General features: G+C 39.5%; 2 protein-coding genes across 6 annotated transcripts; one reads left to right on the top strand and one right to left on the bottom strand.

The window, feature by feature from the left end:
- Positions 1–150: 150 nt before the first annotated feature.
- Positions 151–1727, top strand: LOC105397898 (mannose-P-dolichol utilization defect 1 protein homolog). Its single transcript, XM_011569910.3, has 4 exons — positions 151–401; positions 573–771; positions 875–1079; positions 1217–1727. Exons 1-4 carry the CDS (start codon positions 314–316, stop codon positions 1469–1471), a joined length of 747 nt encoding a protein of 248 aa, XP_011568212.1. The 5' UTR covers positions 151–313; the 3' UTR covers positions 1472–1727.
- Positions 1728–3615: 1888 nt separating this feature from the next.
- On the bottom strand, positions 3616–17282 carry LOC105397935 (tetratricopeptide repeat protein 14 homolog). Of its 5 annotated transcripts, XM_048628988.1 has the most exons (20): positions 17167–17240; positions 16645–16958; positions 16444–16520; positions 16233–16355; positions 15730–15950; positions 14346–14486; positions 13578–14254; positions 12951–13180; positions 12477–12646; positions 12002–12142; positions 11741–11815; positions 11321–11371; positions 10788–10919; positions 10196–10286; positions 9714–9824; positions 9125–9336; positions 5492–5671; positions 4892–5125; positions 4454–4585; positions 3616–4148 (listed from the first exon to the last, which is right to left on the bottom strand). In XM_048628988.1, exons 2-20 carry the CDS (start codon positions 16943–16945, stop codon positions 3980–3982), a joined length of 3468 nt encoding a protein of 1155 aa, XP_048484945.1. In that variant the 5' UTR covers positions 16946–16958; positions 17167–17240; the 3' UTR covers positions 3616–3979. The 5 variants fall into 5 exon arrangements, with proteins under 5 accessions (XP_048484945.1, XP_048484940.1, XP_048484958.1 ...); XM_048628983.1 differs by lacking the exon at positions 10788–10919 and having other exon boundaries at positions 11189–11371; positions 17167–17282; XM_048629001.1 differs by lacking the exon at positions 11741–11815.
- Between the last annotated feature and the right edge of the window lie 10422 nt (positions 17283–27704).

Here is a 27704-nt window from a genome sequence, read left to right as displayed (position 1 = left end):
TGTAAAATGTATGTACCACTCATCTCGTTCTCGATCGACGTGACGTTGACGGCGTGCGGTGGCCAAACGACCATAAGGTGGAATTTACATGTATAGGATGGCAACACTACGTTGCGCACGTCAAATGTCAATGTCATAAATTAATAATCTGTGACTTTGCTGACGCGACGCGACCCGCGCCGCTGATCGACACTTTCTTTCGTGAATTTATTCAATATTTTTTTGCATTTGTAATAAGTAAGAAAAGTTTTAATTTATTAAAGGTATCCCATTAATGCAAGTTTACATGTACTACGTAAGTCTTTTTTAGAAAATGGCAGACTTAATAAAAGGGATTCTGTTATCAGTGATAACTGAACAGTGCTATGATGAATATTTTAATAAACAAAACTTTGCTGACCGTAAGTAACTCATCCACTATTACATATTACTTATTTTGGTTTATAAATTTTGTAACACCGCGACTTCAATGCTAACAAACATTAATTTTGTACGAACATATTGTTACTGATAAGCCATTTTTTAAAAATCTAATGTACCATAAGTTTAATTTGTACTTATTACTATTTCAGCACTATGTTTCAAGGCAACCCTCAGCAAAGGGCTAGGCCTCGGAATCATCGCTGGCTCCATCCTAGTCAAAGTTCCTCAAATACTAAAAATTTTGGGCAGCAAGAGTGGTGAAGGAATCAATATATTTGGTATCATTTTAGAACTGTTTGCCATTACTGCCAATTTTGCGTACAGTTATGTTATGGGATTTCCATTTAGGTAAAGTACATCAACATTTTAAATTTTATTATAACTATAAATATGACCCATCAACCTAATTTTATAAATAGATATATAAAAATTGATTTTATAAATTTTACAGTGCTTGGGGAGAAGGTGTTTTCCTGGCAATCCAAACGTCCATCATAGCTGCTTTAGTTATACATTATGGTGGAGCGTCCACTAAAGCCTTCATGTTCCTAGCAACATATGTGGGTGCTATATCAGCACTGCTGAGTGGCTACACTCCGGTCCATGTATTGTGGAGCATGCAAGCAATGACTGTACCAATTGTGTTTATAGCTAAGGTTAGTTTAAATTATTAATTTCCTGTTGAACTGATCCTTTTAGCTCAATTTACAATTTTCAGAAGAAGGGGTCATTGCCTTTCATGTTAAGCAAACCATTTTGATCCTAATTTAAAATTATCTTTATTGCTTTCCAGTCCATCCAATTTATAACAAACTACAGAAACGGAAGCACAGGACAACTCTCAGCCATAACATGCTTGCTGCTGTTTGGAGGAAGTATTGCCAGAATATTCACATCTATACAGGAGACTGGTGACCTGATTCTGATAGTGACTTACCTTGTCTCAACGGCTGCCAATGGTGCTATTGTCTTGCAACTGTTCTGGTACTGGAATGTTGATAAGACTACAACTAAAAACAAGAACAAGAAAAGGAAGAAGCAAGCTTAATAAATAACTTATTGAATTGAAGCTAAGCATAAATGTTTTTGCTGTTTAGTCAATTATGTTCAGTGAATTGAAATAATTCTTGATCTACCTTTAATTATTTATCACATAATAGTGAGATTCTGCTGATAGTTTACAAATTTCTCTAAACCAAAGACCCAGAAAGAATACCTTTCAGATTCACTAAAATAGTAAAAATTATATGCATCACGGCTTTTTAATTTATGGAATGCTGAACAAATAAATTATTTAAAAAATACTTGCTTTTCATTTCTTACTAAGCATACCTACTGCGTAGAATTTATCACTTTACAGTGAAACTATAAAGTCCTGAAATTAATGTTTGAGGAACTAAAATTTTCAGGAGCCTGGCACCATTAGAAAAGAAACATAAAAGTCATAACAATTGTTTATGTCAATAGGCGGTTGGCTGTTTTTTTAAATTTTCTTATTAATTATAAGGATAATCTAGATAAAAGTAACAATTTACGCTTGGTTGCAATTAGGAAGATGAAGAAAAATATTCGTAGTCAAGCTAGTGAAGTTATTTATCGAGTTTTTATACAATGTTTAGCGGAACATCAAGCTGGACACATTTTGTCGAATTTGGAGGATGTTTACGCTCGTACAGCGTGTATGACTGGTATGTAGCATTGTACAAATTGTAATAACTCATTTTTTATTAGTACCAACGCTTCATTTATCGATAAACCTAGGTTTAGAGCCCAAGTCGAACATTGTTTACATACCATTGATTGTAGGTTTCATCTGGTTTCAGTTGAGTCAAACCTTAACATTTTGATACTTGAAGATATATTTGTTGTTTACTTACTAAATTCACATTGTGTGAATTTGGGGGGCATTGTGTAACTCAAAAAGATTTTTTTATTTTATTTTATAGTTATATCGGACCAGCGTGCCAAAGAGGGCAAAATATGGAATATTTCTAACTCCTGGAAGAAACAGAACTGGCCGTCTAAAAAGAGAAATTGATGTCTTTACTATCTGTGCCCTTCGTCAACAGATCCAGTTTTTTTATACAGTTGTAATAACGTTATCTAAATAAACATTTATTTGTTTCACTATTATAGCCTTCATATTAACACCTTCTAGCTTGTATAAGAGCTTTTTTAAGTTGTTTTTAAAATACATAAATAGGTAGGAAGTTAACAGGCAAAATTTCAAGTATCAAAGTCAGTTATGTTTCGCTATATAGGGTTGCTACATGAAAGATAGCAGTGCCCTCATTTAATTTCAGGACTTTATAGTTTCACTGTACTTGATTTGCGATTTGAGTTACAGAAAAAGTATAAAGTCGTGAAAACGAAAGTGGATCCTAGCTGTTTAAGATCGTATTTAATCGATCTGTTATATTTGTTAAAAGACAAATCCATTAAAAAACCATACTCAATCGGTATTTTATTTTTAAAATGTATGTAAAAGTAAGTAAATATCTGATGATCATAAAAAGTCTTAGGGGCCGTCCATTAATCACGTGAGGTCGTTTTTCTCATTTTTTGACCCCCCCCTCCCCCCTGGTGATATTTGGTGAGGTTTGGGACCAACCCCCCCTCCCCCCCTGGATCACGTGTATTTTTTTTGGAAGTCTATGTAATGGCAATTTTTTACTAGAAAAAATATAGGTCATACGACAAATCGTTAAAATTTTTGCGCCGTCCAAAATATCGGTTCAGAAATACCTAATTTTTGACAAAAAAAATAATACACGTGATGTCTAACGAGAACCCCCCCTCCCCCCTCGTGATGTTTCGTGAGGTTTTCAGTACCCCCTCCCCCCCCCCTTTGAGCCTCACGTGATTAATTAATGGACGGCCCCTTAGCACAATCCCACTCTTTGATTTCAGGACTTTATAGTTTGACTGTACTTTCTCAGATATACGGTTGTAAGGGCTTGTACACAAAACGGCGTTGCGACGTCGCATCGCAAAAACCTGCGACAGTAATGAAGCATTTGACCTGAAAATCTGTCAAAACAGTCGCAGATTTTTGCGATGCGACGTCGCAACGCAGTTTTGTGTACAAGCCCTAAGGTGTATGTAACCCAGCCGACAAAAGGTTCTGTATCTGTAAGTTCTATCCTGTAAAATATAATTTTGATCATGATGAAAATAATTGAAAAATTTAAAAAGTTTAGTAGTATATATTTATTCATACATATTATTGTTTAATGACTTGTGTATAAGTATCAATTTATTATAACTTCCAACCAAATTGATGGAATGATATTTGTACATAACAAGGAACTAATTATGTGAGTTGTCAACAATGCAGTTTACAATCCATTAAAATTTATCTTATCTTGCATGTGATGGATATTCAGAAACCAATGCTAAATGAAAACATATATTTACATGACTAATAAAGAATTACGATAAACATAGTTACTTAAAACATAAATGTTTTACGACAAGAAGTCACTAGTGCACCCTTATCTTAGCTTCTAACACAAAACCAAACGTGAATTGCAAAAAGACCGATTCATTCATCCGTTCACTCTTTCGGGGCAGGTTCTTCGGCGGCGGGTTTCTCCTCGGCCGGGGGTCTCTCAGGCTCGTTTCCATCAGCCCATTTACCGTCATACTCTTTTCTGTCCACAAATCTTTCCTCTTCATATTCACCTTCACTGCGATGGCTGTCGCGCTCCGAGTATCGGGAGTAGCTGCAATACGAACAAAGTACAGTTAATTTCAATGTAAATCCAATATGGAAATGTATTTTTGTGTAGTAATAACTTAAATTATTATCATACTTACAAAGTAGAGACAACTGTTCATAGGTCATAAAAGTCATAATCATCATATTGTTAGAAATACGCAAAAGCCTAAAAAGCTCTTGGAGGTCGGGATGGTGGGACGGGCGGGCGGTTTATTCATATTGCGACGAGCCCCGATTCCACTTATGATTCTTCCATATACACATCACGAGCAGATTTTCTCTCCATTCACAATGTAATCATCAAATTACCTGTCTCTGTCCTTCTCCCTCCTCTCGTTGGGGCTGTAGGAGCGCGAGCGGCGCGTGCGGTCGGGGCTGCGCGAGCGCGAGTAGCGGTTGCCGCCGCCGCCGCGACGGTCCCTGAAGTCACGGAAACCACCCCTGTGTGGAGACAAACAGTTATTATTATGTTTTTAATCTAATGCTAATCACTTCGACTTGTTGTTTTTACCAAGACAGCTCAGAGTGAAATGTTTTTATTCTCTACGCTTATACCATTTTCATAATGGTTTATCGATTTTACCAACTAAGTGATCGTTCTTTTTTAAATAATGTTGGCAATAAAAGCTTTATTTACACACCAAATAAAGCTTTAACATAGCAGAGTTCAAGATACAAGTTTAACGCCGCGTTTACTTATATAGCACGGCTTGAAATCAGCGTCTATCAGTAGCCAATGCTCCTTACCTGAACGGCCTGCCTCTGGGCCCGCCGCGCCTCGGGCGGAAGGGGCGGTTCCCGCGGCCGCGGTGCTCGCGCCACTCGCCCGGGAAGCGGCGGCCGTCGTCGCGCCGCATGTCGCCGCCGCGCCCGCGCCCGCGCGGCCCGTTGTTGTACGTGTGGAAGCGCGGCCGGTAGTACGTGCCGCGCTCGTAGCCGCCGCGCCCGCGCCAGTTGCCGCGCCGGTTGAAGCGCCGGAACCTGGGGGGAATTAAGGTTGATAGTGATACGATACCAACCGAAAGTACTAAGCATAAACTGGAGGAAGTTAGCATAGTGCATTTACACGATAGAAGAAGACACTTCTGCATGAATTAGTAATTTTGAAATATGGTTTCTGTACAATTTGCGTAACTGGTGCCAACGGAAGGTACACAGAATCATTTCATCTGATCCCGGTACACACCTGATGATGGGTAACATAGGGGGGACCACGAAAATATTGCCATCTTTTCGGGGACATACATAGCCGTAAATGTTTTCCCTGAGCCGATGCTGTCAATGTAACCGTCAGACAGGAGACTCTCGCAACAATTAATTACAATTTCTTCAAAAACATCTACTAACCTGTCACCAGACCGGGACCGGCTGCGACTGCGGCTGCGCGAGTAGTAGCTGCGGCTGCCCTCCGACCTTGACCGCGAGCGCCGGGAGCCGGAGCGCCGGCGCCGCGAGCCCGAGCCGCTGCCCGAGGAGGCCGAGCGAGAGCGCGAGCCCGAGCGCGAGCGGTACTTGCGCGGGCGCGATCTGAGGGGATGTTGAGGGTTAAACAAGGTGTTCATGATAAGAGTGAGATCATAGTCCGAGCCCGAGCCGCTGCCCGAGGAGGCGGAGCGCGAGCGCGAGCCCGAGCGGGAGCGGTACTTGTGCGGGCGCGACCTGGGGGGTGGGTGTTGATGGTTAAGTCGGGTTTTGATGATAAGAGTAAGCTTGCTCGTACGAAAATAAGCATCATGCCATATGTTTGGTATTTTTCATGAGGAAAACGATATGGATCGGATATTAACTCCACTAACCGGAGACTGTTTTATTAATGCGGAATTCAGGTTATTCATAATTTAAAGCCATAAACCCATTTGTATTATAAAATGGGTCATAAATAATATTAACTTACACCCGTAAACCATAGCATAAATAACATGCACCACCACCTTATTTATCCACACAACATTGCAAATAGCGAGTAGCTGTTTTATAACAATGTGTTGTACGAGGGCGATACCGAAATGATCGGGAATAGAAAAAAGTACAAAGATATCATAATATTATTTACTTTTATTGTTTTTCAAAGTAGTCTCCGTGACATTCAATGCACTTTTTCATTCGATTAAACCAGTGTTTTTCAACCTTTTTCATGATGCGACCCCCCTGGGAGGAAAAAAATTTTCGCGACCCCCTTGACCCTTCGGTTTTTTTATCATGTAAGTAATATACAGGGTTATTGGTAAGTATACCTGATCTTTTCAGGAGGCGATAGAGGAAGGCATTTCCAGTCGATTGAACCCTATATTGCATTATCCGAAACTTAACAATTTCTATGATATTTAATATTTTTATTTAAGTCGCTTAAAAAAACTAGCTATATTTCAATTACTTTTTTGTTTTACATAAGTATAAGTAAAACCTTAATTAACTAATTAAAAGTGCATTATTCGACTTAAATTAGACACAATACTTACCTCAAAATAGTTAAAAAAAATATTTAAATATTCAAATCGTAAAAACAAATAAGTTAAATTAAAAAACCGGCCAAGTGCGAGTCGGGCTCGCGCACAAAGGGTTCCGTAGCAGCAAAATTACAGTTAAATCAACCTATCTCAAAAACTATAAGAGATAGTTTGATCAAACCAAAAATCGTTGAAAGAGTTAATTAGCATGCATCACCTCTATTTTTTTTAGAATTTTATACCCCGTAGTTATAAAAATAGAGGGGGGGGGACATACTTTTTACGACTTTGAGAGCTGATATCTCAAAAACCGTTCACTTTAAGAAAAATGTTTTTTAGAAAACTTTATATCATTTTAAAAGACCTTTCCATTGATACCCCACACGGGTATGTACATCGAAAAAAAAAAATTCATCCCTCAGTTACATGTATGGGGGGCCCCACACCCAATTCTTTTTTTTACTATTTAGTGTCATATTTTTGTAGCGGTTCATACAACACATATTCCCATCAAATTTCATCACTGTAGTACTTATAGTTTCCGAGTAAATCGGCTGTGACAGACGGACAGACGGACATGACGAAACTATAAGGGTTCCGTTTTTGCCATTTTGGCTACGGAACCCTAAAAAGAATGTCATTCTGTACAAAAACATTGTCAACTTACTTATATAAGCTTTCAAAAAAGATATTTCAATATCAAATCAATTTAGGTATCACCAAGACATGGCCAAAACAACCAGAGAAGGCGGAAAAAACTAATTTGAGGTATTGTGTCAAATAAAATTTAAGTCGAATAATGCACATGTATTTTATTATTTTAATTAGTTTATTAAGGTGTTACCTATGCAAAACAACCAAAAAGTAATTGAAAAATGGGTAGTTTTTAAATTTTTCGGTATTAAGCTTAAAGTTTTGGAGAAAACTTAAAAAAAAATATCATATAAATGGTTTAGCTTCAGATAATTAATTAATGGTATGTAATTAATTAATCGACTGGAAATGCCTTCCTCTATCACCTCCTGAAAGCATCAGGTCTAATTATAAATAACCCTACAGGGTGTATATGTGAATGTTACAGTATTATTATTTATGGTATCCATGATTAATATTTTTTTACCTAAGTACCCAGTTTTTTCGATTTCTGGCGACCCCCCTACAGAGGCTTCGCGACCCCCCAGGGGGTCGCGACCCACAGGTTGAAAAACACTGGATTAAACCAATCATTGAAACAGTAATTCCAGTCTGAAGTGGATACTGTCAAAACAGCTGATTTGTAAGCTTCGACCGCCTCTTCTGGGCCGCTAAACCGTTGACCACGTAGCATATCTTTAATTCTTGGGAATGTAAAATAATCATTGGGGCTCAGATCAGGGCTATACGGAGGATGGTCCATCAACTCCACGTTTTCCATATTTAAAAACGTTCTTGTTTTGCGAGCGGTATGAGAGCTTGCATTATCGTGGTGAAGGATTATACGACGATTCGGGTTAGTTTTACGAAGTTCTCTTACGACTTCCGGCAAACAAACTGTTGTGTACCAATCAGCAGTAACCGTCCTTTGTTCTTGTAATGGAATCGTAGCCACATGGCCAGTTTTCGATACAAACGAAGCGACCATTTTTTTCGACACGCTGCGTGAGCGAATAACTTTTGTTGGCTTGACCTCACCTTCGAAGACCCAAACTGCCGATTGATGTTTTCTTTCGGGCTCATATGAATAAATCCACGATTCATCACCAGAGACGATATTGTAGACAGCATTTGAACTGCCTCCATTGAACCGTTGCAGAGCAGATCGACACCAATTAACACGAGCCGACTTTTGTTCCTCGGTCAAACGGTGGGGCACCCAGCGCGAAACTAACTTCTTGACACCCAGTTCTTCATGTAAAATGGTTTGAATGGCTGTCATACCAATGCTGAGAAAAGCCCGAATCTGCTCGTATGTCACATGTCTATCTTCTTTTATTAACTGGCGTACAGCATCGATGTTATCTTGTGTTACCGCTGTTTTTGGCCGACCAGTAGAAGGGACTGTGGTAAGAGAGGAACGTCCACGGCGAAACTCAGAATACCAACGATATATAGTCGTTTTACTTGGTGCTTCAAGTTTATAAATAGAAACAAGCTCGGCGAGACATTGTTCTTGAGATAAACCTCGACGAAAGTTGTGAAAAATTATTGCACGGAAATGTTCCCGCGTAAGCTCCATTTTTTACACCGACTTGTCAAATTCAAATGGTCAATACTCTTTTATTTTTTACTTTTTTTAAAATTCGAAAATGGAATTATGTTTGAAAAAACACTACATTTGATACACCAAAAAGGTTTCACTCTAATTTATTCCTAAGTATTCTATTCCCGATCTTTTCGGTGTAGCCCTCGTATCACATCAACAGTAATTTTCCTCGACAACAGTAAAAGTCGCAGCACTGTAAAACTATTAACTTTACACACCTCCAATGATTAAGTATTCAGACAAAACTACAGAAGAAGCCATGCTGCCCAAGCTACATACATGCTCCTAGACCTTTTATGTGATCTTCTGTCGTCATCAGACGACGGCGACGAGTGTCGCCTAGGCGAGGGCGGGGAGCGCGGGCGGCGCGCGGAGGGCGACGGCGGCTTGATGCGCGTCACGAACTGCTCCGGGCGGCCTTCGCCTACCGACATGGGCGTCTCGCCTTCCTGCGCCAGGCGGAACGAACCGAACTTGTCGAGCACTATGTTGCCTTTGCGGACCTGTTGGTGTTATGTTAGTTAGCTTTAATAATTTCTAACACTCACAAATGTCTGAGGTACAGAGCGAATATATGGGGGCTGATGCGCCAGGTGCAGGAATCCCAAATATATAGTGGACCTAGGCCTCTCCGAAGGAGCTCCACAACACTAACTTTATCTTCAGCCTTTCTCATCCAGCCATTACCGACTACCAGTCTAAGCAAAAGCAAAATCGTTTTTTGCAACATAAGCGCTACAATAGTATTTCGCAGTCCGCACTGAATGCCAATAATTTTTCTCTTAGATCTTTATTTGACGCTATCTTTCGCTCTCATCTTAGCTTTTCTCGAGGACGGTTTTTTTTTCAGTTAGCAGAGTTGTAAATAAGCACACGTTACCGGTGGATGGCTGGGCTCGGTGCCGGGCGGGTCGGGCTCGCGGCGCGGCGGCTCCTTCAGCGCCATCGCGCGCCGCACCGACACGTTCTTGTCGCCACTGCCTGGAGATGGCTGTGGACCACAAGATTAGCACAGTTAGGATATCCAATAAGCCTTAAAAGATTGTTTTTTTTCTGCACTCTTACTTTCTCGCTTTTTAACTATCCCCCAGGTTGACTAGTTGTAAATGCTTACAGCCTGTATCTGATTGTACATTATAGGTTTTGTGGATTTTGTAATACAAGTATAAATAAATAAAAACGTGTTGGCCCATTTGGCTGCTATAAGTGCAGAGAAGTTTATGTAGGGGTGTTCTTTATTCGCTCGAGCTAAAGTATTACTACACCATAGGCGCGGACAAGCGCAAAGGGAAGCTAAAGGAGTGTTGTGTTATAGTTTTGATTTTCTAATGACTATCCTCAAAAATAGTCAAATTTCACTACCTTAGGTGGGTCCTGTGAATCGTCTGAGCTGTCTTCAAATGCATAACGTTCTTTGTACCCTTTCGATCCCGGTGTGTCCTTCTTTTTTACCCTGGAACAAAACATCGTTTATTAGAAATATTCATTTATGGTTACAGATAGAGAAATAGGCAATAAACTTTATTATGATCCGTCAGCAACAACTAATGCATTATTTTTTGGCGATAATAGGCAGAGGTGATTAGTGGATGCTTAGTGGCTGAGGCCCTACCCTATATTGCAAAAGTGGTATAGCAAGCGGAAAGGGCGAGACTTCGTTTTTTTCTACCTAACTACGAAGTACAAAAGACGCCGACCTGACCCGCTTTCAGCTTAATAAACCACTTGTGCAACCCCCTGTACAATCTAAATATACTTCATCATCATAATCATCTTCAACAGCCAATAATCATCCACTGCTGGACATAGGCCTCTCCCAAGGAGCGCCACAACACTCGGTCATCCTCATCCAACCACTACCGACTACCAGCCTAAGGTCGTCAGTCCAGCGGGCAGGAGGACGTCCCACGCTGCGTTCGTGATCTCCATTCGAGAATTCGTCTACCTAACTTACTTGTCTTTGACGGCGCTCATGGACATCTTCCACTTGGGCTTCTCGAGCGGCGGCGGCGGCACCTGGTCGGGCGGGCTGGCGGAGCGCGCGTCCCGCTTGTTCATCACCTCCTTCTCCACCATCACGTGGTACCTGACCCACTTGCATTTTAGTAAGCCACTTGTGCTACACCCTGAACATTCTACCTACACTTACTTGTCTTTAACGGCGCTCCTGGACATCATCTACTTGGGTTTCCCCTGACCCGCTTGCAGCTTAGTAAACCACTAGTGCAATACCCTGCATATTCTACACTTACTTGTCTTTAACGGCGCTCCTGGACATCATCTACTTGGGTTTCCCCTGACCTGCTTGCAGCTTAGTAAACCACTAGTGCAATACCCTGCATATTCTACACTTACTTGTCTTTAACGGCGCTCATGGACATCTTCCACTTGGGCTTCTCGAGCGGCGGCGGCGGCACCTGGTCGGGCGGGCTGGCGGAGCGCGCGTCTCTCTTGTTCATCACCTCCTTCTCGACCATCACGTGGTACGCGCTCAGCTTCGACTCCAGCTCCTCGAGGCCGTGCATCTCGTCCATTATCCTGGATTGGGAGGGGTTTTAGGAGGTGGTTTTTGGGGGTTGGTGAAGGATGTTGTAATGCCGAAAGATCGCCATACATAGAAGAAGTTATGCTGTAGGTTGAGTTGAGCCAACTCTGCGTTTGGAAAGTGTTATTTGGCGTGACTTCCTTTGGGATTACAATATCCTTTTGCAACACAATGTATTACAAACACGACTTTATTCAAGTATAGCTTTAAAGTAACTAAAAATATGTTTTAACGCTTTTAATCTAGTAGTTAGGACACAGTACTACTTTGATATAATTAATGTAGGCACCATTTAGGTAATATGATGCCAGTATTGATGAATATATTGACATTGAGTGAGATACAAATACAGTGTACAGTACCTCTTATCAGTGTGCTTCCTGTCATAATCACCCTCAGAGCTGAGGTCTCTCTTAGATTTCCCTTTCAGTTCTTTTCTGTAAATTTACAAAAGCAATACTTTACATGACACTCATCTAGTTTAAATTGATTAGTAAATTATTTATCCATTACTCTATTATTTACAGATAAGAACACACGAGCGCTTTTGGGCCTCCTATAAAAGAGAGACTTCTATTTCAAAACTTATTTGCCAAACCTATTTAAATGAAGTGAAGATCTACCTTATGGCGTCTCTCAGTTTTTTGTCTCCGATATTCTCTAGGTTGTAATCGCCGCTGGCTGCGGCTCGCGCAAGCTTGGACTTTCTCTTATCTTCGCGCTCTTGTTCCTTGCGTTTACGCTTGGATTCTTTCTTCTTTTTCCTGTAAAACAGAAATTTCGTGAGTTCAGTTGCACATAGATTGGGACTACATATGTAGCTTTAACTAGTTCGGTATTTGGACTTGGTAGTATCTGTATACTCCTGTATATGCCTTTGCAGCCTCCTCTGCTGAAGACAACACCAGTTCTACCCCATGTTGTTGTAGTTGCAGTTCTATGGCACCCTAGGGGTGCAAAGGATCTCCACTAACGTCCGCCACTTCCGCCTATCTTAGACTGGTCTTTTGGCCTCGCTCCAGCTATGGCGTTGTAGCCCATGCCACCATATAAATATATGCGACTCTACTTTGGAAGCTCAATATGAACAGTACTAACTTGTCTTTCTTCTTCTTCTTCTTCTTATCATGGTCGGCGCCGGGCTGCGGCTGCTGGCCCAGCTCCTGCATCTTGCGGTTGCGCTTGTACGTGGCCGTCTCCTCGAGGAAGTTGCGAACCTTGTCCTCGTAGTCAGAGTCTTCTTTTGTCATCTCGAGGAATTTACGGACCTGGGGAAGACAATTGGAGGTTACGGTTTTGTTTGGTGCATAGTGTAAGTTGAGATGATTGTATTGGATTACACAGGATGGAATTTTGTGAGTGATTGGTATTAATAAATCGGTATTGATTGATTGCTATTAATACATTGTTAATTTGTTTTTATCTCACTGTATAAAGGGATAGCACAGTGTGAGCTTATTTTTATTTGCAATCACAAAGCTAGGAATTAACCAATTTAATTGAGTTTTCTTTTAAAAGACGACCTCCGGTATTAAACAGCCTAACAAAACTATTAAAGAGTTTGTAACAAACCTTCAGCTCATAATCGATATCAGCCTGCGTCCTCACAGGCGGCGGCGCATTCTCCTCGACCGGCGGCGGCGGCGGCTGGTACCCGTACGGGTGGTTGAACTGAGAGTTGTGAGTCCGTGACGCAGAGTCTTGTTCCCCCAACAGCCGCTTAGACAGCGGAGATAGCGACCTCTGACGCTTGTTGTGTGAACGGGAGCGACGCTTCTTCTTACGGTTAGGACCTTCAGAATCTGCGGTTGGAAGAGATCTGTCAGATTTTAAGGGGGCGTTTGGTGGTTACCTACCATTTGCTGTCATGAGATACTGTTTAATTATTAGTACTGCTTTAAATATGGCATTAAAAAAAAAAAACTGTCTAAATGTTACTGAGCGCTGACCGACACACACTATCGATACGTACAGTAGGAAGTATCATCAAAGTGTTGTTTCATTTCAATTTTAGTGCGATTGTTTGGTGTAAAACAAAATGTTGGCTAAAGTATACATAAATCAATATTATGATTATGCACAATTAGATGGTCTCTCCATACCATACTCAAACCCAATGAGAAAACTGTATGGTATATATGGTACGTAAAAATTCAAATAGAGTATAGTGAAAACTGGTCATGGTTCGTTAATCCTTACCGCTGGTATCCGAGGAAGAGGAGCTTGAGTCGGACGAGGAGCTGGAGCTGGATGAGTCACTGCTGGAGGACGATGAGCTGCTCGACCGCTTCTTCTTACCCTTACCACGCTTCTTCTTCTTCTTTTTATCCTTCTTCTCTGTTAGATTCAACAACTGCTTCAGAGTTTCCTTCATCTCAAATGATTTAGCACTCGTCAAGCCCGGCAACAGCAACTCAGCTGGCTCTATCAACGGCTTGGTTGTGGACGTCTTGCTTTTTAGAAAGTCTAGGGAATTCTGAGCTTCCTCATGGAATGGTATAATAGCTAAACAGTCTTCATATGCCTTTTGTGCCTCTGTTATCTTGTTCTCATCTTCGTAGCTTCGCCCTAGCGCTACCAGTGTCTCTCCTAAATACTTTCTAGCATTGGCATGGTTTGGATTCAACTTTAGTGATGTCTCAAAATCTTCTATGGCCTTTTTGAATGTTCCACTGTTGGCGTAAAGTGCGCCTCTTGCGACCAATCCCTCAACGTTTCTTGGGTCGATGCTTAGTGCTTTGTTTAGACATTGGAATGCCTCAGAGTGTCTTCCGGCTTTGAAGTGCTCTATGCCTTCTGCCACTGAACGGAATGCCCACTTGCTAGCTTGAGCTTGACGCAATTCATCTGCATAATCAGTTGGTGAAAATCCTCCCCTGGGAAACAAAAACATAATATATTATACAAGATACAATAAAAAAATATATAAAGTCAGATGAATTTAGGTACACAATGTGTTAATCTTACCTCAAGGATGAAAAGTTGGAGCAGTGCATGTTTGATATGCCGAGCAGTTCTGACAGATATTGGATGCAGTTGGGGTTATTGAAGCCCGGGCTCTTCTCCAGAATTGCTTCGTAACTTTCACCTTTCATGTCCACTGTTTTTCTGTACAGACATCATACAAGCATTAGTATACAACCAACAATAAAGTATTGAAGATTTCGAAGATGTAAATAATTTTAGTTTGATTCTTTAAATATTTTAATTGATTTTAAAATCCTGTAAAGTCTGCTTATTGTCACACATTCGTTATCCTCACCTGTTCCATTGAAGCTGTTCAAAAAATTATAATAGGTGGTCGCTTTTCGATTTATATTTCGTTCACACACTAACAGAACATCATAGATGTGTGTTGCCATCTGGACAAGTGACATAGTTACCATAACACAGCTACAGTCAACTATGCGGTAGGTACGGTGCGTGACAAAAATCTTGGGGGTTGTTGATATACCTAGAAAAGAACACCCTAAAATAATGGAGAGCAGTTCACACGAATGAGAGCCATTTGTGGCTTTCAACATTGCTGGACCGTCTCGTCAGACAAGGGTTCGTCGCACAGCCTCACATCAGCTAAATGGATGATAATTTGTCAGCTGCTAATATCCATTATACAAATAACTCCAAGATCCAATAAATGCTCATTATAAAAGCCCAATCATTATGGTCTGAGACAATGCTGGAATGTTAAATATAAGCTTTAATAGGTTCACAAGTACCTCATACAGATATAAGAATGAACAGACCCTGACACTGTGTACTGACCTTCTTGTTTTATAAACATTATGTGTAAATGATTTCAACAGTGCTACTTGGAAGAAGTTCCTCAACAATCTATATCTTCTGTATTATCCTTTTTACTAATGTCTGGTCCTTCATTTTTCCGCAAGATTCTGCCATCAATTTTTATGTAATGAAATCATTTTCACAAATTTCGTGTATTTTGTGTATCATTCTGTACTGAAAAGTGATCAGAAACTAGTGAAAACATTTATCCAAATTCTTCTGGAGTTCTTCAACTTGCAAATGCACCTCCGCTTTTGTGAATTGTGCTTCCGTGTGAAAAACAACACAAAAACCCGGCTGACAACACCACACATTTATCTTCAATAGAAGTTTAGAGGGGTGTTTATTTTTGGAAACAATTTGATCATTATACAAATAACAATGTGTATAAATAACATACCATTATAAAAAGATTCTGACCCCATGACCAAAAATAAATACCGCCAATTACTGCAAAGAGGGCAGTAGACACAAAGAAGGAGAAAGCTCTGGTGGTAAACACAACACAACCTGTAAACTGTGAATAAATGTAAAACATTGGATTGTGGTTAGTTAGTTTACATACTTGTATATGAGCGGGAAGTCGTCAGTGCTCAGGAGGCCCAAGGGAGGTTTAGGGGGCGGGTCATCCGGGCCCCGGGTCACTCCCTTCATGCCAACCACCATTTTGTCAGTGTCGGGGATAACTTCTAAAACTTCGCAGCAGACAGTGTCATTCATCAGGTAGTATCTTGACACATTTTTCTTATCCACAGCTTGTATGATATTAGTTACTGGTAGGAATGCCTGTAAAAATATAATAAAATGTTTATGATCATGACCAAGGTTGAACCTAACATCATTCATGTGTATGGGAACATATTATGTTCAGATAAGGTTTGCAGGTTTTTAGTGTCATTTAAAATGCAAATGTAAATAAGTTAGCATACATAGGTTTTGTTATAAATGTAAAATTTAAAAATTGGAATAATGAACTTTGCGAAATACCAACCAAATGACTGTTTTAAAAGGGATTGTGTCCAATTCTGTATTTGGCTTGTATGATTTATAAATATGGTGCAATATTACCTTCACATTGATATCCGCTACATATCTTGAAGTGGGTCCCGCAGTGCACAGAACTTTTAGCATCATCCCAGAAGTAGTCCTGTTGATCACTGCTCCAATAATTAGCTCGCCAGTCTTCACATTCTGTACAATCAGAAATAAGGTTTGAGGAGTTCACTTGATTATGAATCAATACTAATATACCAGATAGTAAAGTTTATATAGCACTTACATCAAAGAAATGCCTCAGCCTCGCTGATTTGTCAACATTCAGGAATGTCTCGAATGGAGGCATCAGGGCATACAGCTCTGAAAAGGAGATAATAGGGTTTATTTACATGGCTATTTTAGGTCATTGTTATAGATCTTCTTCATAACTAGTTTAGACACTGGTGAAAGAACAAACCAGTCATGTTATGAATAAAGCACTTACTGTCTTCAGGAGTGGTCGCATCCGCCCCTAAAGAAGACGAAGATGGGGTTTCTTCAGTCAAGGAGCTATCAAACAGTACTCCAGCCTCCTTGGCGATGAACTGGTGCAGCTTGAGCCTCTTCCCGCGGTCCTGGAACGTGAGGTGCTTGTGCCGCGCCTGGTAGGCGGCGAAGTCGAGCGCGCCCACGCCGATCTTGGCCAGGTCATCCTCGCCTCTCTCTGCCTCCCACGTTTTTTGAAGCTGTTGACCATGGTAGTTGATGGACTGCGCCACTAGAGGCGCGTCCAGTGTGTTGTCCATTACGGACTTTTAGCTGCAATAGGAGGCTTGTTGTAAGTATGGAAAAATATGAAACAAATGCCTAAATGAAAATGAAAGTGATTTTTTATCATCGAAATTTTATCTTTACATTTTTTCATTGATCGCCGCCATGTTGACGGCGAAATTTTCAGTATTTGTTACGCTGATATTATGCAGAAAGTATATCGTTATATCCAATTTTAAATGTATTTCATACTTACAAATTCCGTTGTACGACACTTTTATGGGTTTTATTTGATTTTAAAATTGCACAAAATTCAAACACCACAACACATTTCCCCAAAAACAAAATGGCGAATGAATGAATGAAAACAGTGTGAATGAATGATGTTTTTGTCTATGGTAGTAGTGAATGAATGAAATTTGTGCCATATTTATAGATCTTTCCGTACAGGAAATCACAGATTACGATATGTACATTATTCTGAGCCCCAGGAGTGACAGTTTAAGTCTATGGTTTGTTCTGATTTCTGATACAGTTCGATTCACGTAAGTTGACCACTTTTCCGCAGATATTTTACAATAATATATCTAAGCTGGGTTAGTGGCCAGCAAACACCAGGCGTCACGCCGGGTACGCCAAAGCTAGTTAATATGACCTCTGGTTTTTGTACTACAGCCAAACTATAAAGTCATGAAAATAAAGAGTGCGACTTTGCTAAGACTTTTTATCATTATCAGTTATTTACTTACATTGGTACAATGTATGTAACATTAAAAAAAATAAAATACCGTTTGGGTTTGGCTTTTTAGCGAATTTGTCCTTTAATTTTAATACATCGATTAAATATGATCTGTAACAATAAGTTAGAATCCACTTCCGTTTACTTACCTACTAAATAATAAACTGGTCTTCTAAGGAAATACACTTTTAATTTTGATTAGACCGATTAAGTTTGGGTCATATTATAATATTTTATGCGGTAGGTACGATACGGTAGGAAATAGGTTGTTAATGGAGAATGATAACGTGGCCAGAGTTCAAACTCTTTGCTTTAAAATAATCGCATAGAAACCAAACCAAACAATCATAGAACATTAATGCACCATCAATGTTGGCCTAGTCCTAGACTCTAGAGAGACCAACACAATATACCCAGTAATACCCACCACAAACTTTTAATTTCGAGGTCGTAATCAACAATGGGAAAGGTCGATTTTACAGAAACGTACAGTTTCCATTATATTGTAGTTATGACGAGTATATCTGTATTTTGACACGCGCGGAGCGTGGGTATTGTGCGATTCACACAATGCATGGTGCGGCTTTGTGGCCCGTGCTCGCGCTATTGTCAACAGACATATTACCCAACATTCCATATTGTGAGATCCTGTCGCTAAAACATATTCTTCGAGACCTCCGGTGTATGTATTCAGTTGAACGGAGATGCTGAAAAAAGTTTTAGGCGGTAGGTATCGTGAAAGCAGTAATATTAGTTTCAGTCATATTTTTATCAGCTTAAATCGGTGCTGGGAAAGAAATAAACACTGCGTTGCCACTGTTCTTAATTTGTCAGTTGTAGATATAGGTAGGAAAATATCAGGTAGCAATTGCGGCAGGTTAAACTGCTGGTAAGTATTCCATAGTTAAAAAAAGAATAAATAACATTGATGTTCATCTGATTATTAAATGATTATAGGTATTACCTATTGTGACTGTCATAAGTTCGCTACTTACTCCAAATAAAGAAGAAGTCAGGATAACATCAATCTGATTAAATTAACCACCATCACAAATGCGTGTTCTCTACTGGCAAATCTGTACAAAATCAAATTCATATGGCAGTTATGATTCCGATGCCCAATGCCCAGTTTCCATCATACCCTGTCGCGACGGAAGTGCAGTCATGCAATAACAAGGGTATGCAGAAGGGTGTCGGACGGAACAAGTGCGTGGTGCGAGGTGCGCGAGGAATCTGCGCGACGTGTGCCAACAGCCAACTACAACCCACCGGCCGGCAGTCTGAGCCCTCTGTCCGCCAGACTCACTCGGCATTATGCGACGCGTTCCGTTGCCACCACGAACTTTTCGTATTTAGAACGTCGCGTTTTCCCGCCAATCCATTTTCTCATTGGATGTTTATTTTTCTTCTGGTGTCACGTGGAAGCAGTGTGCCAGTGTTTTAACTGTGGTGTGTTATTGTGATAATTTGTGCTGTTTCTACAGTGTTTGTGCACAAGTTGGAAATCCCAGGATTTATTGTTTTTCTTCGCCACATCGAGTTCGGTGAGTACCTACCCTACTTTAAGTATTTCTACAACTTTTTATTAGGTAAGTACCCCAGAAAGTAACACTACCAAGGTCCTCTCGGTGATCTTCAAATCATCTCGGTCATCTTCAGATCAAAAAAGGAATTACTTATTAATCCTAACTAATATTATAAATGCGAAAGTAACTGTGTCTGTCTGTCTGTCTGTCTGTTACACTTTCACGCCAAAACTACTGAACGGATTTGAATGAAATTTGGTATACATATGGTATAGACCCTGGGAAAGAACATAGGCTACTTTTTATCCCGGAATTCCCACGGGAAAACTTTTTAAGGCGGAGTGAAGCTCGCGGGAACAGCTAGTTAATAATAATTGTTGGTTTTCCTTACGATCACGAGTTTTCTTAGCCACAGTAGGTTTGGTTTCAGACATTTCTTCTTCTACTTTTATCACGGTGACACATCCAAAGGCCTACTCTATAGTACCTATTTATTTGGCACGGATACGCTAAGAAGAAGAACATTGATTTTGTTTTGACTTATTTTTGGCAAGCAATTGCTACTCCGCGATGTGTTCAATAGTTCTATAAAATGGCAACAGCGAATGGCCAATCTCATTGAGGCCACCTGCGCTGGAGTTGTCGAAAGTGCGCAAGTGCGTGGTTGAACTTTAATTTAATCTTCTGTAGTTAAAAGTCTTAAGTAAAAGTTGAAGCGAGATAACACAATAATATTAGGTGTTCAGCACCACACACTACCAAGAACACCCAAATGAGTAGGAACCTCCAAGCGCAGGGTTGTTTATTATCCAAGTGATATCGGTGTTTGATATACAGCTATGACCTTTAGACCATCAACGATTTTATATCTAACTAAGTCGAAAACAGTAAAGTGCTGTTTATAGATTTCCCCTAAAATCCACTTCCATTAAAATCATCACACGACAACCCGGAGTATATCCAACAGCAACGATCTCGCAGCCCGATCGCATCAATACGAGCAGATAACCAAACGGCAAAATATGTAGAGTCGCTGAATTAACGCTCCCATTGTGTTACTACAATAATCCACTATCTAGGCCAGCTTCAGTGCTGCAGACGAACCTTTTGTCTTTCATGTTCGCCGTTAATAATGCCGGGCACCGAAACAGCGGCACAATGCCGCGAAATGCGCGCGTTTTCATTTGCAAGACAAAACGCGCTTTGTTGTGTGTCCGCTCAATACTAAATTTATAGCGGGTGGATCGAGAGCTGAATTGACGCCGCTAACGAACAGCCGCAGCGATAAATGCATTTTGAGCACGGCCGCGCGGCTAGGAGCAATTGCCTTGGCCTGTGGGTTCGGCCATCGGTGTATTAAAAGTATAATACCTCGTTTGTAAGATCAATATTGTGACAAAACTGTAATTTTTTTTATTTTTTATGCGATGTCTTCAAAACACCATCATAGTCCAAGCCGTCTTCCTATTCATTAGGATCAGCCTGCGCGGGAGTAGGTTAGATTAGGGTTAGGTTTAGGTTTGTGCACAGTACCCAAGAGCACTTGCAGTTTCATAGCTCTCATACTAACACCCCAGTGGGACGATTGACGACTGAAAACCTTTGACACCAGGGTGTTCAAGAAAAGCTCCTATACCATTAGACTGCAGAGGTTGATAGTAGCATAATATAATATTATTTCATGTAGGTTATACCTGTAACAATTACATAAACAACACATAAAATCTTAATACTTTTTGTATTATAGTTAATAACTTTTTAAAAGGATATACTCGTAAGTAAGTAGTAAAAATCATGTCATAACAATATTAACACCATAAGGAATAAAAGCTTATTGCTTCAAAAGTACTTTCATACACTCAACCTCCCTAATAGTATAATTTAACTTATAGTATATAGAATTGTCACCGAGTGGGTGCCCAGTGATGGACGTCGGCGTCGCGGAAGACCCAGACGGAGATGGCGGGACGACCTCGACAGGTTTTTGCCTCAATGGCCGAAAGAAGCACAGGATCGGGAACGGTGGTCATTATCTAAGGAGGCCTTTGCCCAGCAGTGGGACACGATGCAGGCTACATAAAAAAATAAATAAAAAAAATAATAGTATACTATTTTCAACAGAACGCTGAGACCTGGAAGCTCCGCTACTAATAAACTCACGGGAAATTAATAAGTTCCACTCACAAAATGCCGACACCAAACGACCCCAACTTTTTCAAACATTTAATTTAAAATTTGAACAAAATATTACCGTTTTTTATGGTAATTTCCTGATGCTTTGTTAAATGTACTTCAATGTTGCAGAAGGTGTCATTAAGCTAGCTTTTTCCGTTTAGAAGTAATTTGTGTTTTTCTCAGTGGAACCTTTTCATTGCCCGTGAGTGTATAATCTATTTCGGTAAATCTTCCCACTGTTGTGAAAGTTATTGCTTATCCCTAGCGTCTTGTTGAGTTGAGCTGATCCCTTATTCTGGCTTATCAGTGCATCCATCCGGATGTCCGGTTGTCAATGTCTAAGTACTTACTGTAAAGTTAGCGCCGCCATCTTCGATTAGGGGACGGACTAAAAGGTAGTACGTATTGCGATGCTTGTGACTTGTTCACTAAAATTGGCAATTCAATAAACTTCTAAAATACAAATACATATTGTAGTTGTGACGTAATAAGAATCAGAAAACTTTCACAAGTACATACCTAGATACTTATATAATGTATTTTTTTATAATCTATAAGTAATTTCTAAGTTATTAACATTAAAATTGGTCACTGAAACTTTTTCATCGCTCGCTCGCATGTATAATATTATGATGTTTGTACCTGTAATAACACTTCTCTTTACACACTACACAGTACAACACGTATGATGTAAAAAATCTTAAAAGCAAGGGAGGATAAACATTAACGTAGCGCGTGAAAAACGATAAAGCGGCGGCGGTCGGCCGGTCGGCCGGTATCGGGGGCGGGCGGCGCCGGGGCGGAGGGCGGGAAATAGGTTTTATTAACAAATTCACCTTATAAGATACTTTTGTTTCTTTATTCAGAAAGTTTATCGATAAATAATTTTATTGACTATAATTTTATTTGCGTAGTTTAATTGAAAATGAAATTATTTTATTCATGGTAAAATTCTACAAATATATTTGTTTTATGTAATTATAACAGTATTTACTGAATTCCCTTCAACTATACATACATTCTGTGTCAACATAAACACCAATACCTACTTGCTGCTGGATGAATAGAAAACTTGGAGCAACGGAACACAAAAGTAAAAACCAACTTTTCAAAGCCCTATTTTCCTATAGTAGACAGTGAAGCCAAATTACCGAAACCGAATAAAAACGCGGGAGTCCATGCATAAAGTTACACTAGAGCTCGAAAGAGGCCGCGGCACAAAGGAGTCCGTAATTGGTCGTTCTTTTTCTTCGTCCCGGACTAAGAAGCATTCAGAGCCAATGAAACGTGTGCATTTAAATGACGTTCCACAGCTTTGTGGCATAGTAAAGTTATCCGTGAAACCGCGAGTGCCACAAGTGACTTTTGTTTTGGCTCCCGACTCGGTTCAGCCACTACAAAACACGCTCGTTAGCAATTAGCCATGCCTACTGAGGATACGATGACTTGTTGTTTATTTTTCTTTTCGGATTTATTGTTTTGAGTTTTTTTTATGGAATGGAACATAAAGTTTTGCAGTAGTATGAGAATTACGTTAATTAGTTACATAGGGACTTGTGAAAATTCGACAGGAGTTTTAGGTAGGTACCTATACATGTAGACTAAAGCTGCGCTGACTGTAAAACGATCAAAAGACATACCTAATGTGTAAGTAATGGGTGCTTTGATACATACTATAACTTATATTTATCTTCTAAGTTTTACTACATACATCAATCGACACTACATTATGAAAACTCTCAAATCACAGATGCATTACAAGCACATATAACAGTATCAAGCAAAAAGCCCTACGATACCCCTATAGGTTCTAAGTACAAAGGGGGTAAGTACGAAATTTGGTGGTCGCATTGTCGTTGAATAACTTTTGTACCTATTGTGTCGCTGAAATGGCTGAAAGATGGCACAAAGACGACTGCCGGTGTGGAACATAAACCGAAATTCATCAGAGTCGCAATTGTTCGATAGAAACAGCCATTCGCATGGAGGAACTTGGCGGCAAATCAAAGTAGCTACTGTCATGACATTATTTTAATATGCCTTTATACAGGATGTTGCAAAAAATGTATAATAAGCCGAAACCTACATGTGCAGCATAGTATATCTAAGCCCGAAACTGAAATCAGAATTTCAAAATTCGCTATACCCTTTTTGCAACACCCTGTGTAACCACCTGCTATGCCATGGCTATGACTGTGCTATAGTCACTGGAACTTTTGCATTGCTCGCGAGTGTATTTTAGACGGTGTTCAATAGATAATAATTTTTTTTAAATAAAATGTTACATCTATGTTACTTTAAAATTAAATACATAAATAACTACAATGGCAACAATAGAAAAATCACACTTTTTCCACTCGACTGGATCATTAAAAATGACATATTAATTGAGAAGCTATAAAAACAAAACAGTTTTTAACTTTCAAATAATTAAATGCAATTAACCACTCCATTAAGATATATAGCAAGTGTAAATAGTACTGGTAAGTAGGTAGATATCATGCCTACAGTGAAGCTATAATATCGATTTATCTTTGTATTGAAAGGTCCCTTTATGTGCCAAACAATATTATCAGTGTCATTATTTTCCCGCGAACAATCTGATCTGCATTGTTGTAGTTTTATTCAGTATTATCGAAATGAAATACGCCTCTATTGTAGGATAATACCTAGGTCATTTATACACAAGGCATATACAATAGCAAATAGCAGCACAAAGCTTAATTGAGCATTCTTTTCATGTATATTTTGAGGAATAATACCTATCTACCTACGCTATAAATTGTATTTTGATAGTCCATAGCAGTTTCCCTCCATTGTTATAAATTGATAAATATACAAGAGCTATTCACTAATACATCAGTAAAACATATTAATAAAACCTTAATTCTGAAAATTTATTATGTAGGCAACGTTACTGAAGAGTACCTACTTATCTTGTTACAGAAAGTTAAATTATTTTGTAGAACCAGACGTCATCATCATTAGCCTGTTAGATCTTCCACTGTTGGATATAGACCTCTCCCAAAGAATGCCACGGCACTGTCTTCAGCTTTCTACATCCAACTACAACAACTAACTGGGCGCGTCGGTCCAGCGGACTGGAGGGCGTATCCCACGCTACGCTTGCCTGTTAGTGGTCTCTTCTTAATAAGTCATTATAAATAACTGTATATTGTTGATTATATAGTAACGTAGGTATCTTATCATTGAGAAATTAAGTTGCATGTAAGTAAGTTTTTTCTTTAAATTCATTAGGACAGTTTGGACTAAACCTATCATCCACCGGGTTGGTAGGTGAAATCGCGCAACTATGAATCAAGCTTTTATCACGTCTTGTCTCGGGCGTCTTGCGACCCGTGCTAGGCATGCAGATCAACTATGTATTATTGCCATCCGATTTACACAATGTACGATAAATTTCAGCTGAATCATGTCTGTAACTAATGTGTACCTACATTTAGAGATGTTTTAGTCCGGGTTGGTTCTAACAAGAGGCTCAGCCCTGAATATACACTTATCGTGGTGAGTTCTCGGCTGAATGCCTGCGACTGAATGTAACACGCGCTGTATAGCGGACTTTACTTACCTATTTTTCCATTCTGCTTTGATTCAACCCTCCCGCCACCCTCTCTTATTCTTCAAGTCTTTTGTACTGTAGCCTACAGAAGATTCCAATGGAAACTGTGCCAGCGTGTGTATTTGAGGGGGAATAAAGGCTTTGTTTGCTTACGAATTTTGTTCTTGATGGATTTTGAATAGGAGACTCGGATGTCATGGTTTTGGAAACACATAATCGGTCCTCTCCCACACAGAGCATTTCTTAGACTTACTTTAAGCTGCTATAGTTATTTTTTTAATGAATTTCGGATTGTTTTTTGTATCACCTGCTGAGGGTGGCAAACAATAATTAGACGGTCGTTTTTAGCTTACGACTTACTATATGTAGTACATACCACTTTTTATCACCTTGTATAACAGTATAACTTAATTAGCTTCATTGAATACATAAATTCTACTCAACCCAAAAGAGCCATAAGACGCATGCATGCAACACTCACAATAATTTCCGCCACAAGCATTCAATTGACATTCAAGCCGTGCCGTGGAAAGCGCCGTAATAGTTTTCCTCGCGTGTCTTTGTACATGAAAGTTGAATAAAGTGACCGGCAGCGGCGGTGGCTGAATGCGGTCGCTGGGGCGGCAGGATTGTCCCTCATTGTGGGCTCACAATGAGACAGCAGAGACCTTTGCGGGCGGCCTAGCTGCCCAAGCGCATAGGAGAAGCGAGACTGTATTGGTTGAATATAATATGTCATAATAAGGCAATCTTATAATGCTTTATACTGGCCATGAATGTGGTGGGTGGGAGAATGAACGATGGTAGTCAAGTGAAATATTTTCAGGCTCCATATATGTCTGTCTATGTACTTAGGTTACATAGGTGGCAATGTTTTGAGTTAAGTAGTGTTTTAATAGTTATCAAAGTAAAAATATCCATTTTTTTTTTGAGTTTTGACCCCTATAGTTTTACTTTTTAAAATTGTGTTGGCCTAAAGGTTCCCATTACTCCAGTTGCATTTATGCAGATTAATATTAAGTAAATCTGGTTTTCTTGTTTTCTTTGTCATAGACACTTACATAAGTTTATCGCTTGAACCACACACAACCTCTACACGAAAGAAATAAAATTACGCACCATTCATCTCTATTGAGCGTAATGCGTAGGACTTTACAGAATTCACTGAAACTGGAAAACTCTATTCAGAATTTAGACTATTACAAGAGCCTACATAAAGCTAAATTTAGAATTTGAGCTCCCTAAAACTCTAAAAAAGCCCCCTAAACGTCCAACCAATCCAGACCCCACAACACTAAATTGATTCCATTGAATATAGCCCTAATGAAATATGTGGTGTGCACGAAATTCTTGTCGACAAAAGTGTCTTTTTATCGATCGCCGTAAACAATGGGTGACAATGGCGTCTTGCGGCACTAAAGGCTGAATAGAAGAGATGTGAGATTAGGCATGGCGGATCAGCTGGAGACAGGGCGGTGGGGCGGCGGGCGACTTCGCGACTTGTCATGTTTGCTACACTATCGTTTGTGGGCCACTGTACCTACTCGTAACTGGGTCCAAAGGATATAAACACATTTTTTTGGAAATAATTATTAGTTAAGTATACCTATTACCTTATTACGGTTGGGGTGAGGGTAGGTTTTCACTATGTCACTACGGGTTGAATGAAACGCGTGGGAATTTTAGGGAGGTTTGAATTTTGTTAATTTAAAATACCGGCTACATAGAATAGAATAGAATAGAATATATCTTTATTGAACACCACAAATTAAAATATAAAAAAGAGAACTTATAAGCTAGGAAAAATGAACAATAGGCGACCTTATCGCTTAGAGCGATCTCTTACAGGTAACCTTAAACATAAAGAAATAAAAGTAAAGAAAATTTGAGGGCGTTGTACCTACTACCTAACTACTTATAATATAGCTAAATAAACCATACATACTATAGCTACATAAATACTAACATATGTTACATATTCTAAGTAATATACCTACATACCATTATTTACATACATACAAACATACATACATCCTATATATATACAATAAATACCCATATTCATACAACATCTCGAAAGTAGGTAAGTAACTATTGAGACAGATAATGTTTTTTAACAGAACTTTTAAAAACCTGCAGTGATTTAGAGCTACGGATACTTAGAGGCAGAGAGTTCCACAGCTTAATTGCTTGAACCGTAAAAGAGTCGGTATAAAATTTGGTCGAATGCGCAGGATATTCCAGTAAAAGTTGCTGAGATGAACGCATAGGCCTTCCCTGCGCATTCAAACGAAATTCAAACCGTTCCTTTAAGTAGTTTGGTGCACATGGGTTGAAAAGTATTGAGTACAAGAGAGAAAGAATATGTGCATTCCGTCGGAGGCGAATCGGGAGCCACTTGAGTTTAGTGCGGTATTCTGAAATATGTACAAAACTTTTTGGCAATAAGCCCATCTTTGTACATTCACTGCTGCGTTTTTAAATAACTCATCGTTTTGTAACTTTATATAATATGTGCAATTAAATGTTTATATTTCTGTATCATTAGTTTTATAGTAAAATATATAATATAGGAAGGATATATAAATGTAGCTTTACTATTTTCTTCAATAACTTAGTTAAGGCGAGCCCCCACGCTTGACTCTGTATATATTTTGCGTCACAAAATTACCTTCCTTGAATGTCGGATCCTACGTTCCATTGAAAATGCTTCAATTGGGTGCTGATTTCAATATGAACACATTTATGGGCACAAACGCCGCCTACGATCTTTT

This window comes from Plutella xylostella, chromosome 4, assembly GCF_932276165.1.
Source record: "Plutella xylostella chromosome 4, ilPluXylo3.1, whole genome shotgun sequence".
NCBI classification, from domain to species: Eukaryota; Metazoa; Arthropoda; class Insecta; order Lepidoptera; family Plutellidae; genus Plutella; species Plutella xylostella.
Note: the sequence above shows the minus strand (reverse complement) of the source record. Positions and strands in the feature narration are given on the sequence as shown.